Source organism: Habropoda laboriosa, unplaced genomic scaffold, assembly GCF_001263275.1.
Source record: "Habropoda laboriosa isolate 0110345459 unplaced genomic scaffold, ASM126327v1 scaffold30, whole genome shotgun sequence".
Lineage (NCBI taxonomy): Eukaryota > Metazoa > Arthropoda > Insecta > Hymenoptera > Apidae > Habropoda > Habropoda laboriosa.
The window spans coordinates 1,614,451-1,629,479 of NW_017100178.1; the positions used below are offsets into that span (position 1 = coordinate 1,614,451).

Genomic DNA, 15,029 nt, shown 5'->3' on the forward strand with positions numbered 1-15,029 from the left:
CGAATGAGGGTTAAATTGAATAAAAATTTGCTGTACAGTTGAGATACATAACAATATAACAACATAACAATATCCACTCACACAGCTAACGTGCTTATGCTTTGATTATTAGTGTTATTTCATGTATTTCCTTGTTATTTATCAAACACGTGTAGCAAAACAGTCTTCCAAACTGATCTAAGATATTGAAACAATGATGAGTTAAGAATTTATTCAAAGTAAGATATAACAAAAGGTATCATATAATATGAATTTTGGAGGTAATATTTGATAGTAGTTACCATTTACCGTCTAATTCAATTGCTAGTTGAAATTATTACGATTTAACACCATACTTCCTAAAAAAAATTAGTTTTCCTGTGAATGTATAGTTTTGTGGTAGTTCCCGTTTTCCACTGAGTCTCCCAATTTTAAACTTCTCACCGCATAACACAATGTGTGACTTATTTTAACAAATTCTTTATTAACAGAATCTATCGATATTGTGATTCTTAGTTAGTCAGCAGAATTAATATCCAATGGTATTTGAAGTAATTCGTTTAAAAATAAAATAGATTAATAGTATTATAGAATTTGAAAGTCTAAAATTTCTATTTATAATCGTTAAAATAGTAACGAATGTAATTTCTTATACTTATGTGATCACAGTGATAACGATGTTTAATCGATGTTGCGTTCTGTTTTTAGGTCACAGTGGTGTGAATCAACTCGGTGGTGTCTTCGTCGGCGGTAGACCACTTCCAGACTCGACGAGGCAAAAGATCGTCGAACTAGCGCATTCTGGCGCGAGACCCTGCGACATTTCCAGGATCCTGCAGGTCAGCAATGGTTGTGTCTCGAAGATTCTTGGAAGGTTGGTTGAAATATTGCTCACTTTAATTCCCCAAAATTTCACACATTACATTACCAAAATTTCATAAATACAGTATTATCCGGACTTACGTTATTTTCTTCTTACATTCTTTTTCTATCTTCGCATTTCTTCAGTTTATGTTGTAATGCTTGTAAACGTATTCAATGCTTCTATTTAATCGAAAACTAATAGTAGTAGTTTAGCTTGAAGAATGCGTTCAATATGATACCAAAACGATAATTAGTGTCAACTGCTCCCGTGTATTCTCAAGAGAATAAAAGAAGAATTATGAGATTAAAGACGGACTTGAACCTTAGAAAACTTTGTGAATATGAATTAACAGCTTTTGAAATTAGTAAGAAGCTACGCTCTGCTAAAATCATTCTCAGAGCCATTATCAACGATGAGGTATCAGATATTCCACCGCGACTTAACGTCTTCTCTGACTTACGTCCGTTGTTTAGAAACGAATTAGAACGTAAGTTGACGGTATTGCTGTATATATATTTTTAGGCTGCGCTATAGTATTTAGGCTAACGCCCACTGAGGAGTATGGTACACCGTTGGAAAGTTTATGAGTAGAGGAGTCCAACATGAGTGGCCACGGCTACCGCAAAAGATTAAACAAATATAGGTTAAAATATGTAGACCCGGCACTAACGTAGGCAGCCGAAAAATCTGACCCAAATTTAACTGAATCTGGTAGCGTGATCTTATAGACAACAATGCTATAGTAATAACAACACCAATCGATACGAAAACCGACGATATATGAGTCACTATCGAGTCAAGAATATAAACACAAGATAGAAAGGATACAAACACAAGACAAAGTAGTATCCTTATTTGACCTATATTTTCTGAATGGGACGTTTGCGGTAGCCCTGGTCACCCTTGTTGATCTCCTCTGCTCGTAAGCTTTCCAACGGTGTACAATACCCTCCAGTGAGCGTTGGCCTAACTAAATACTATAGTACTGCCATTTTTCATTACTAATTCGCAGGAAAATTTATTTATTTAAATTTATTAAAGTAGATTCAGAAATCAATTTTTTACCAATGATTCACAATTTGGCCGAACAATAATCTAATTCACAGAGTATACAAAATTTTAAATAATTAATTACTATAATCAACTATTTTATTCAATTATTGTAATTAAAAATCTTCGAATAAATAGAAGTGTAGATGCAGGTCTCGAAAAATAGCTACACCCCGTTCATAAGTATTAGGACACTTATTGGATGTGAAGTAAATCTAAACAGTCATTATAAAATTATTAAGATCCCAAAAAAAATTATTCAGTTGGGAATCACTCGTCACCTTAAGGGGGTATTTTAGTCTGGAGTGTAATTTTTTAGGTCTTTTTTGAGATTCCTTTACAAAGAAACCGTAAGACATTTTTATTATCGATTTTTTGCACACATATTTATTTATGTTTCAAGAATATTCCCGAAAATTGACCGAATTATAAGTTATTTAATACGGTCCCTTTAAAAAAAGTGTCCTATTGGCTGAAATGATTCCGGCCATTCTACTTATACGAAACGGAGAAAACCAAAAGGATTCTTGATTAGAATAAATGTGAAAATTAAAATTGAAAATTTTAAAAATGGGGGCGCTTTGAAGTTTGAATGTCGATTTTTTCCATTTTCTTCGTGTTTTGTGTGCTCTAAAATTAGGGAAAAAATAGGAATTTTTTTTTCCAATTCATGCGATAACGGCACATTTACTGTACGTGCATGCAAAATTTCGAGTCAATCAGTCAACTAGCACTTAAAATATCGTGTCAGCCAATTCGGAAAATACGGTTTCGGGAAAAACGTGTTTAAGACTTTTCATACCAGTTAAATGAAAATGGTTATACTTTCGACTAATCTGTCAGCCCAGGACCATACAGTGGACCTTCCTCTTGTTCAAAAAAGTCCTGCTCAGCTGATTTTTCTTCTCTACAAGCAACCCTAGCCTTCTTGGCAGCTTCTGTCGACCGACTCTCATGTTGGGAATTTACGTACGCCTCTGCTCGCTGGCCAATAGTCACTCCCAGTACAGAAAAAAACATGTAGAATTTATGAAAATTCCTCGTTGAATATATTAACGGCTGAAAATGTGGCGATTTCAACGGCTGCTGCTCCTGAATGTATATGTTTTGGAACGAAAATTCAAATCAACGAATTTAATCGTTATTATTTTGTACTTCCGCTTCTAGTCACCTCTTCAAACATTTGTCTGCAGATGAATCCTCGAAAATCGGTTTAATTACAGAAGAGTCCCTTTTTAACCGGTCAATAGTTTCCGTAAAAACAGAACGTGATTTTTCTATAGTAATAATGAACTTCAACATAAGACAACCGTTGCATGTCAAACTGATCGTCAGCCATATCGAAGCTCATTCTTTGTATGAATAAATGTTCAATAAACATTACTTCTTTATATGTTTTTAAATGATATTAATGACATATTATATTATATTTAGATTTTATGTGTAAATAATAAATTCTATATGCATATTTTTTATTTTATTTACAACCTATAAGTGATATCGTCGGATTAACCGGCTATTCGTTCATCTAGAAGTCTAGTCCCATACGGGCCGATTAAGAGGGAATCTACTGTACTTCCAAAATTTTATTACTAACAATAATATTGTACGTCGCACGCTGTGGGTTGTGTACAGCGTTCTTTAAATACCTATAACTTCGTAATATTTACGAATTCGCACAAATCCTTCTGCAGACATAATTTCGAGAACCTGAACTTTCAGAAAATGCAAAAAAAAAAATAGTTTTTTTTTTTAAATCTATAAGTTGTAAAAAAAAAAGCAATAATTAAATTTTGCTCTTTTTCGCTGCACTTCCTTCCCTAATTTTCGTAAACTGACTTTTTCTGGATAAGTGTGTCAAAAAGTGGATAGCTTTATATTTGAAAATATTAAACGTGGACAAGTATAAAACCAACTTCATGGTCAATGCTAAACTCAATAATAGACTCGGTTTTTCTACTGATGAATTTAAGATCTCTACTTGTCATATTCAGGCATTAACTTTGCCGAAGAAATGTAATTTGAATGACACAATCATTTCTGTGCGAACATAACAGGGTATCTTAATACTTATGAACTGCAGTGTACAAAGATATCATAAGCATATCCATAGAAATGTGCAATTTCTTTTCTTTGTATACGCATTACAAAAAGTTTTAAGTTTCCATACTTCTTGCGAGCAACTTCTATTACGTCTACCGTATTGTACCGCAAATTATTATTATTGCAGGTACTATGAAACCGGATCTATCAGGCCCAGAGCCATCGGTGGCAGTAAGCCGCGTGTAGCCACGGCGGAAGTAGTAAGCAAGATTTCCCTCTACAAAAGTGAGTGCCCCTCTATATTTGCGTGGGAGATCAGGGATCGTTTGCTTCAAGAGGGTGTCTGCACGAACGATAACATTCCTAGCGTGAGTACAACAATTTTTGCATTCCTAAAACACCCCGTCTGAAACAAAATCATTTACGATTCCTAAAAATTGATCGATCGTTTAACGTTCAATCGATCATTCAGTCCGAAATGGATTTTCTGAAAATTGCATACCTTTTGTTCCGCGGTAAGTTGTAAAAACTCTGACATTTCTAAAAATTAAACACTAGATTATTCGTTGAAACACGCGTCCTCACAGCTGCTAGAAAAATAGCTGATTAACAGCTTGTAAATGAAATACAGAATAATTACATTCGTATTCTTCGGAGATGTCGCGTCGCGTTCTCCTTTGATTTTTCAAAGTTGTTCGCGCTCACGACTGTTACCCGCCAAATTAATCTTGGGTAACTGGTTCAAAAATTTACTTTGCTCGAACGTTAGCAAACCTGCGTCGATCGCGACTCGAAAACTACGGGTGTCTCCTCGTACGGTTGGAAACTGTGTGTATGTGTTGTTCACACGAGAGACTCCTTGCGAATGTCTCTCGATTGCCGAATTTTTCTGGAGTCCCCAGTGACTCCCCCGCCAAGTGCAAGAAGGCACGCTGATTGGTTTTTCACGTACGCACAAATTACCAATCAACGTGCCCCTTGAGTGTCACTCACCCTTCCATTGCGCCCTTAGCGCGCTTTTCCTTGGAAGAAGTGGGGCCCTACCTGCGGGTGCGTGGAATCTTCGCTGTTCTTCGGTGACGCGTCGGAAATTCCTGCCAGATCAACCCTCGGCCGAGAGTGGGATTGATCACCATACCTGGTTTATGACACGTCTTCGGTTATTGAGGACGCAGAAAAGTCGAAATTCTAAAGGCATTGTTCTGTAAGAAATTACTTACTTTTTCGCGGAGCTACGACAACCCTCGGCCGAGAGTGGGATTGATCACCATACCTGGTTTATGACACGTCTTCGGTTATTGAGGACGCGGAAAAGTCGAAATTCTAAAGGCATTGTTCTGTAAGAAATTACTTACTTTTTCGCGGAGCTACGAAGCGTCTTTGTTCTCAAAAATAACCTACTCGTGCGAGCGTGCCATAAACCCGGTCGACGAAGACCCCGTGCGTTCCGTACCTGTGCGACGGGAGTGCTTCGAAAAATTCATCGTTAAAATACCGTACCTCGTTAATTTGCACAAATTTTCTACAAACTTATCGATTGTCGTCATCTCGATTGTCTCGGAATAACAACACGTTGACCGAAGAGTGTTTAAAAAACTTCTGCCGTGAACCTCGAAAAGTCGCCGAATAGAGCGACAAATGCCAGTTCTACGCGCTCACGTTAACAGAACATTAAATGAATCGGGCGCAAAAAGGGGGAGCTTTGGGTCCAATGATGCTTTCCACGGTAACAAGGAGAACAGTTTATAAAGCATGTCGCAAAACACGCGTAATGGAGCTCGACTTTTGTGGGGTGGAGGTCGTAAGCGCGCAAGCGTATTGTCAACAGGGCTTTCTGTACGCACACAAAACAGGAACGCATTTACATAGATAGTTGGGGGAGGGGGTGTGCAGGGGGGCGGGAAGAAGGATGGAAATCAGTTTTCTGCGAGGTGACTATGGGGTGTGTTTATGCGAGCCGATGAAATCCCCGTGTAAACAGAACGACATAAATTCCATCGTTGTCGACCCATTTGAAACAGCGATCGCGAGAGAAAGGACCTTATGATGTAATAACCTTCTGAATAATGAATAACGAAATGCTGAGAAAAAAGATATTTCTGGGAAAGTAGATCGATCCTGTTGTTTTGCTCCTTCTCTGAGTCAACAGATGACGATTCAGTTCTGTTGGGTAAGGTATTAGATTAATTGAGAAAGAGTGGAAATTTTAGTTTGTTAATATGATAAATATGTCACATTTAGATGGTTGAAGGCAAAGCAGTTTTTTATCTTGAGCGATAGTTTCTCAATACAGGGTAAGCCGATGAGAATGAACGTCTAAAATAACTCGTTATCACTTGCTTGCATCAAGAAACGGTTTAGATGAATTACGTAGCATTAGAAGGGGCGCGTCAGATGGATTTATACGAAATTTATGCAATTTATACAAAATATTGTATCTCGGTTTGAGGATCATAGTCAACTGTAAGTCAGCTTATTGTGGACCGTTGAATTCGTCTTTTCATGTGCTACAATGCAGCATTAAAGAAGGGAATGCATTGATCGTGCAAAAAATGGAGGTCATCTTGAAATCTCCAAAAATATAAGATATAAAAATATCTGGTTATGTCTACCCGATGCACCCCTTCTAATGCTACATAATTCATTTAAACCGTTTTTTGATATACGCAAGAGATAACGAGTTATTTTAGATGTTAGTTCTTATCGACTCACCAATAACGGAAAGGCGAAGACAGTATATTTTGTGTAATGGTTTCTGATTAATTACAGAGAAATTGTAATTTTGGAAGTTTACTGTACTTAACTGATGAATAAGAAAAACTCATATAAATTGTAATTAAACAGTTTTATATGCATATGAAAGGAATACATTTTTTAAACGAAAATCCATAAAAAATGTCACTTGCGCGTAGAGAAATTAAATTTATCTGTTTTCACTTAATGGTGAAACTTGACAATCTTGTTAAGCTTCGTGCAATTCCTAGAATTTCACTTTTCACAAATACTGTAAAAGTGACTTACCCGCCATAAAACTTACAATTATCTCTAACTTGCGACCATTCATACTGCTCTACTTCCACGAAATACCGTACTACGATTCCCATTAAAAATGCAATACTTCAGATGCACAGAAAATGGAATTGTTACAATTTACTGTTTCCACTCCAAATATTTTTCCATACGGCAAATTGTCTTTGGAAAGCAACGAAAAATTTGATCGAACTGTGCGAATCACATTTGAAAACTTCTCTTGAGGCATTAATTACGGTAACTGCGAAAACTTTCAACGGACGAACAATCTTATTAAAACCACGTTCGTACACGATCGCGAGAGTTGAATTTGTTGGAGCGAAGTGGCGGATTTCGCAGGACAAAGGAATCAATTAAGAAATCGCTGCCGGTGGAAGGAATAACGCACGGATCAAAAGAAAATTTCCCGGGGTCCTCCCTTTCTCTCCACGATATCTCGAAGACTTGTACTCCACCCACTAACACGCGGAGAGCTCGCGACGGGGTTGCTTCTCATGGTGGTCCCTCGTTGCCATGGATATTTGCATGCGTCCAATAAACGGTGGCTAAGGGGCTCTCGACTCTTGCTCAGGGTAAAAAGCGAAAGAGGGTCGCTAAATTCTCTTTTCCTCTCGCCGCCCTTCTTTCCAACCCCCTTTTCTCTTCCGCCGCCAGTCGCCTCGGAAAGTAAGTTAACGATCAAGCGTATGCGTGTAAATGGAGAGGAGATATTTTCATCGCGTATATTTTCATGCACTTGTATAAATACTATAAAAACAGCAATTTCATTGCATCTTAACAAGTAAAGGAGAAGAAACGAAAGCTGCGTAACACGACGTTCGTGAATTTTCTTAAGTTCAAACGGCTTACGAGGGATCGTTAACTTACTTTCCAGGGCGACTGTACGCAACGGGTCAGATGCTGGGGCAGAAATTCCAAAAGAAAAAGGGATAAAGCGGGGACCGAGGGTTTTTTTATCGGCACGAGGAAGAGTGTCGGAGGTAAATTTTCTCTTTCTTACGAAGAAAGATTTATAGAGACATTGAGAAGATTAGTCTGGAACGTGTTCTGTTTAGAAATTGTAACAGATTTGGTTATACTATAGAAAGCTGTCGACGTCGGAATAATAGAAAATCAATTTTTATTAGTAACACTTTACGTAACTTATACTTTTATCTGTACTATATAGAAGTTATTTCGTTTCCTTTGTTTATTGAATTGTTTTTCGTGGTTGCTCGACCATTTTCCGAGTGTAAAACATGTAACATCTCCAAAGGAATTTAGAACACTTTCCCTATGCGAATTTAACCCTTTCGCTACGAAGAGTGTACATATACGCTCTGTAAAAGTTAATAGATTTTTTATCTACATATTGTGAAAAGGAAATGCAATTTGACCGTGACTCGTTATTATTTAAATGCCGTAGAGTGTTTTATGTCAAAAATAGAAGTTAAAAAAGATTGTCATTCAAGGATTAGTGCGTATTGCAAGTCTTGGTTTCCACGTGTACACCTTCTTCTCGAAAACATTTGTCGTCTTATAGCTTACCACCACGACAATGCTTTTCACAACATGAATTAGACATTAGTCCAAATATTGCTCTTGATTGCCTAAGTTTTGCCGCGAATAGCGTATTTTGTGGGTGGAGAAACATTCTGTTCAGATTGGTAGCGAAAATGAAATAAGATAGGCAAACGCAAACACAATAAAGGATTTTTGGGGACATCAAGCGTTCATGTAAATCCTCCGTAGATCCTCCGAAATGTTACTTACTTAGTGTTATCCACAAATGTCGGTATTCATGTCGGATTGTTGAAGATCATGCAACTGTTTGAATGATGGAGAATACAGGCACCTAGTTGTAAACCATAAAATGAATTTCGTCGATCCAGTTAGTGGAGCACATACACAAAATGTAGAACATGCCAGGCGGGAAACTAGGGCCAATGTTCTGATTTGATTTTTCATCTCGACGACATTATGACTACGACAGTCACGTAATTGCATTTTTTAATATTGCAGCCAAAATTTTCCCGATTAGTACGAATAACAATTTACTACAAAATTCCATATAACTGTTCTTGTTTTTTTTTTTATGTATCGTCTAACCCAAATCAGACTAAAAAGTATGTCATTCCAAAACCAATAGTATAACAGCAATAGAACACTAACAATGGACATTACCCAACTGATACACGCCGATTTTGATGAAATTTTGCCTACATCTAGAAAATTCGAAAATATTGGACATGTACCTTTTTTTAGCTGCTATTATTCATGTTTAGTGGGTGAACTCACCCTCCAAACTTGGGAGCTGAAAAAATATTCATTAGTGTAACTCAAAAACGAATATTAAATACGAATCTTGTCTGCTTCTTCGCGAAAAGTATCCTGTTGCAAATGAAATTTGGGCAAGATCGTCGATGTCGCTATCAGCTGAAAATATCATACTTTTGTAAATACTTTCTACACGACACAATATTTTCTCACAAAAGTTCGTCAGTACAGACTACAAAATAAATCTGAAAAATACATTTTTTCCCTAACTTTGGAAAATTCGCTCAGCGTGCGTACAGCATTTCATTTGACTTCTTATGGAGTACTTTGACTAATGAATTTGCTGCGTAAATCTAACAAGTTAAAGCCATACTCTGCACTGTATACATAAAACAGCTATAAAGCATACACGTTAGATTTACAATCCACCTAACCAACGCACCTAATAGAACACCCACAGTTTGATTACATTTTCTGCGAATCCCGACGCTCCACGGCGCGCCGTTCGGAGAAATTAAAACGAGCAGTCAATTAACGTAAACGGGCAGAGCAAAGTTGTGGCGTTCCAGCTTGGTGTTCCAACTCGGGGCGGGACGATCGCGGAATTTAGCGCTTTAACAAATTACGCAGACGGAGGGTCGAAGAGGAAGGAAGCATGAGAGAGCGAGGGGGTGAAAGAGTGAGAGAGGGAGAGAGAACAGCCTCCAGGGCGAAGGAGGATCAAAGCCAGTGTACAAAGTATAATCCCGGCCGCGTTTGAGCATCCTGTAAGCGCTTCTGAACTTGTTGTGGCCAAGATTAACGTTTCTTTAATGGCCCGTGTAATATTCCATTATGTATAGTTCGCTCGAGAATTATTACGTCGACATCGCCCCGTGGGTGGGAGCGGGTTGCAGCGCGGGTAGGGTGAGAGGGTGGAGCAACCAGATCGAGCGAATCGAGAAATAAAAGGAAATTCGCGATGGAAGCAATTTCTCTTCTTTCGCGACCATGTTCATCGTTCACAGCGACCACGATATTTTACTTGCTATGGACTTTTCAGGCTTCTTGCGATCAAGGTGATTGCTACGATTTTTCCACAGATCGATTTATCTTGATTTTGGGCTTGATTTCGTTTCGAATAGAAAACGTGATTTGGGGAGAGATGGGTGCATCAGGGAGGAAGTTGTTTCTATATTTTTGTCGCGTTTACGCAGATCACGATATTTCAATTGCTTTGATTTGGATTTTAATGTTGTTTTAGTTTTGGATAGGTTGGTTTTTCGTTACTTCGGAGTTGGTCCGATTTTTATGAACGATGATGGTTCTCGTGATTTTTGTGACTACTTCGCTTTCGGGTATGTTGGTTTTATGTATTTTTTATACTAGTTTGAGTTTAAGTAGAACATGATTTGAGAAGTAGAAAGATATTCGTTGTTGGACCAATTCGTTTTTCGACACTGTTTTATATTTCACTGTAGACTTGCATGATTCTTTTTGAAAAAACTTCCGTTTCACAAGAGTGAACCGTAATTTTGGTGCTTTTTTTCATTCTGAATAGCAAGTACTTTGTAAGTTTTTTCTTTATATTTCTCAATAAAGTGTGAAAGGAATGTACCTAATTACCATTCTGTAAGTTCAAGTAGATCGAGTGCGTTGATTGAATAACTCTTAAACACACCAGAATCTTCTTTCAAGTATAATTTAGCATTATTACAATATTCCTACTTGTAAAACTCATTGTAGCACTTACAAAAATTGGTATACAGGAATTTCGCTAAGACACACTATTCAATTAGCCATAATTTGCTTAAAAAATCAACAAAACTTTCATGTAGTCTTCCTTAATCATAATAAGTTGCTATTATTATAATACATTTATACAACTCGCTACTATTCCTCTACAAAATTGTTTAATCGGAATTTCGAACTTAATGTAATTAATCGTAATAATAACCTAATCTAACATACATAATCGAACCTAAGAAATAGCTCCTTTAAAAATTCTTCAATTAGATTCTTAAACCAAAATTCTTCATTTTTTAGAAATTGTTCAATAAAAATTTCACAAAATCTTCTTTAGACGTAATATCACTCATTATTATCACAGTACATACTGTAACAGACGAATATACTCGAACAAACGATTCTCTCGATTTGTTTATATTTGTTATGATCTCATGGAAACAAAAAAAGAGAAGCTAAGAGAAAGAGAAATGAGAAAAAAAATAAAAATTTTCGAAAACATATTCTCAACGAAAACAATTTCTTCAATAAGTTATTTGAAGAAGTTTACAAAGACTGGCTGAGTATTTCTCCTGAAATAATTCACAAACCTTGGAATCTACATATACCTTAAAAGAATACAAGCAAAAACGATACTATTGTTTTATAATATGAATTATTATACTAGTTCATTTTTCTTACAGGTTTATAATGTCCGAATACTTTCGACTTCGTCATTTTCGTTGATTGTCAAAACATATACAATACGACACCGAAATAGGGTGTCGAACTTTGGTACCGTATTCTGCTCTTCTTAAGAATGAAAAAAGGTCATGTAGCACTTTTCGTTTATGTCAAAATTTCAGGTAGGCGATTATGGCAAAGTTTCAGTAGGCTCCCATGACTTCACTACTTTCGAGTCTTACTTGTGGGAACATCTTAAAAGTTTAGTTTACAAAAACCAGATTATTGCCACATGTGACAAAATTCAGAATACACCAGAAATTTTTGAACGTCGAAAGTCTATGAATCGTTGCCTCGATGCGAAGCGTGTATTGTTGCAGAAGGAAGTGATTTTCAGCAATTTCTCTAAGTAAGTTTTAAGCATTCCTATAATACGCTATCGTAAACAAGAAAGGAATTTACATCTCGAAAAGAAAGAACTTACGGACCTATGTTTATATTACCTTTATTCAACCTTAGGAAGAGTAAAATAGGTACCGAAATTCGACCACCTATTTCAATGTCAAAATTCTTTGTTATATGAACTATTCGATAAATTGTATGTCTATGTAATCAAATGTTCGATTAATTATTTAAACAAAACATTTATCCGGTACCTACTATATGTACATACATAAAACTCGCTATAGCTTCTGCAAAAAATCTCCGTATCTCGAAAATTCTCGTGATAAAAATTTCACGAAACCTTTTTGGACTCGTAAGAGTCTCGCGTCGCGAGTTAAGGACCGGAACTCGAAGACTCGACGCTCCGAATGAAACGGCGCGCGAGTGCTCTTCGTTTTCTACCTCGATAAGGAGCGAAATAGCACGCGAACGAAATCGATTCGCTAACGTCGCTATCGTTCGAACCGTCTGCACATTTCCTCCTCGCCGTTGTATCCTTTCCTTTCGTGTCCTCGCCGTGTCGAAGGCTCGTAGTTCAGCGGCAAGAGAAAAAGGGGGATGAAAACCGGGGGCTGAACAGCGAACCGGGGAAGGAAGAAGGAACGTATTCCAAGCGGGTCGCGGTGATTGAGGGAAATTTCATTATTCTCAGACATTACCCCCGTTATTGTAATGCCATCAAATTGGATACGCTTCGTACACCCCCGTAAAACGGCTGGAATATCCTTGAATATTTGAAGCTCCAGCTTGCTGCTTGAAAAGGACATGGCACTGGAACTAGATGCGACGTGAATCTTCCGTCTCGAGTTCCAATAATTTCGAATTTCCCAGCGACAAATTCTGATTTACAACGTTACGTACCTTTACATTGTTTTCCTCTACTTCTTTAAATTTGTCACAATTTTTTCAGATTATTCCTGCGGATAATGAGATTTATTTGTTGAATGTTTAGAATTTGTATCCTTCCGAATGACAAGCGGTGCTTTATGTGAACTATTTTGTTACATTGATTATCTCTTTGGTGAAACTAGTTGAAAAGATACGCATGAGCCTTCGAAGCGACTATGTAGTGACGAAGGTTTAATTGAAAACGATTCTGAAAGGAAACTAAACAGATTTGAAGAAAAGAATGGAAACGAAATGGAACCTATAGCAGAAATTAATTTTTCATATTCAGGCGAATTGAAATTTCTTGGACTTTAGAAGCACTTCCGGATAATATTATTTGCAATATGCATTTCACTAAATGTTTTGATTATTCTGTCAATTCTTTTCAATTATTTATGCAATAAAAAATATACACTTTCGTTATTTACCTCTTATATTGAAGGTAAATAGGCAACATTATAGTAGTATTAATAAAATCTTTAATAGCAAAAATGTCCGTATCACTTGTAATTGAAGCTAGTAACATTCGAAATTTATTCAGTGGGAGAAATATTGTTTTTATATGACAACAATTTTACGAACAAACATAATCTAACGAGCAGTACTTTTGACAAATTCCTGAAATGTGTATATGTGTGTCATAAAGTTGACAAAGTTTGACTACCAACAAACAAATTAAATCACTCAACTTACATTCAAACTAATAAGTATTCTTCGCACTTAATGCAAAACCCGAACTACCTTTCACCTTGAAAGTCATATTAACAATAAAAAGCTCGCATTAAAACCCTCTAAATTATAATACCATCAATTTTCCATAATACAATCACTTTTAGCATCTGAAATAACAGGTGAAATGACCCATTAGTAACTTTCCAAAAGAAAAGTGAATATTCAATCTGATAAGTGTTAAGTACCGTTTGTAACTTTCTGGCTTTACTTTCTCCATACTTCACTAATTTTAACTGATTTTAACAAACTTTTTAATCACGTTTTACATTGCATTGCAAAGTTACTAATGTATCATTTTAACTCGACCAGTCCCATTAGGGTTAAAACTCACACGCAGTTACTCTAAAAAATATTTGGACACTACATAAGCTTGCCTATCCTATTTAATTGTGAAAGGATTGGATCGATACTGTTTCGTTACAAAACGTCATTTGTTGTACTTTAGGATTACATATTCTTAGTTTTTTAATATATATTCGTATATGACATTACAATACAAATTAATCGAAATTATGTCCAATTAGTATGTTACACAAACGTTCAAGCACTTAGCAAGAATTAATATTTTGAATATTCATAATATAATGTTCGCATTATTCTTATTCATAATATTTTTGCCTGCGCCGTGTTTATCTGATGGTTGTTTTGCCAGTATCCGAATATTTTTGCGAGGAACCGCGGGTACACACACTCTAGCTCGAATCGAAAGAACCGTCAAACGAGATTAAAAATTCTCAACTCGAAAAAGAGAAACACAAAATCCGGAAAATCCTTTTGTTGGCCGTGTTATTGTCGAAAAAAAAGTGTCCAATTACTTCGGTCTGTTTAAGAGGTAGAATGAAACGAACGGAAAAAAATAGATGCGCATTCTCTCTCGCTTTGAGAAGGATCGCGTGCACGATTGAATGGACAATGATTTGACAAACCCGAAACGGCTGCAGGACGTGGCGTCGGATTCGAAATGTCCTGTGAAGCTTTCGCTATCCGTTTCGTCGTCGAATGCCGTTTCAGTCCCCGGTTGGATTTGAATCTGGCACCCGGTGTGGCGGACGCGTTATTGGTTTACTCGCACCACTGATTCCGGAATACTATCAGTGGTTCTCGGCCAATTCTCCGAGGTACCCCTATGTGGAAATCGGGTAGCCACTTTAATTTCGGTATCGTTCGAGTTTCCGTGTCGAAATTCTAAAATTTTCCAACTTTCCGCAACACTGCTATTTTAGAAACATCTTTCGTAAGAAATTTATTTTTAAGCAACTACTCGATTTCCTTGCCTTTCTTTGTTTTTTCATTTAAGTTACAGTAGGTTTGGTATAATCTGAGCCACTCGGAAGCCAAATTAACTCCATTAAGT

The 15,029-nt window shown here is 36.8% G+C and overlaps 1 protein-coding gene across 1 annotated transcript in view; it reads left to right on the forward strand.

Moving 5' to 3' along the window:
* Positions 1 to 247: 247 nt before the first annotated feature.
* LOC108578935 (paired box protein Pax-6-like) overlaps positions 248 to 15,029 on the forward strand; it is a 138,510-nt gene continuing 123,728 nt past the window's right edge. Inside the window, exons 1-3 of the mRNA XM_017942354.1 lie at positions 248 to 260; positions 688 to 853; positions 4,125 to 4,305. Of these exons, the coding sequence (XP_017797843.1) occupies positions 248 to 260; positions 688 to 853; positions 4,125 to 4,305 (360 nt within the window). The remainder of the gene's footprint in view (positions 261 to 687; positions 854 to 4,124; positions 4,306 to 15,029) is intronic.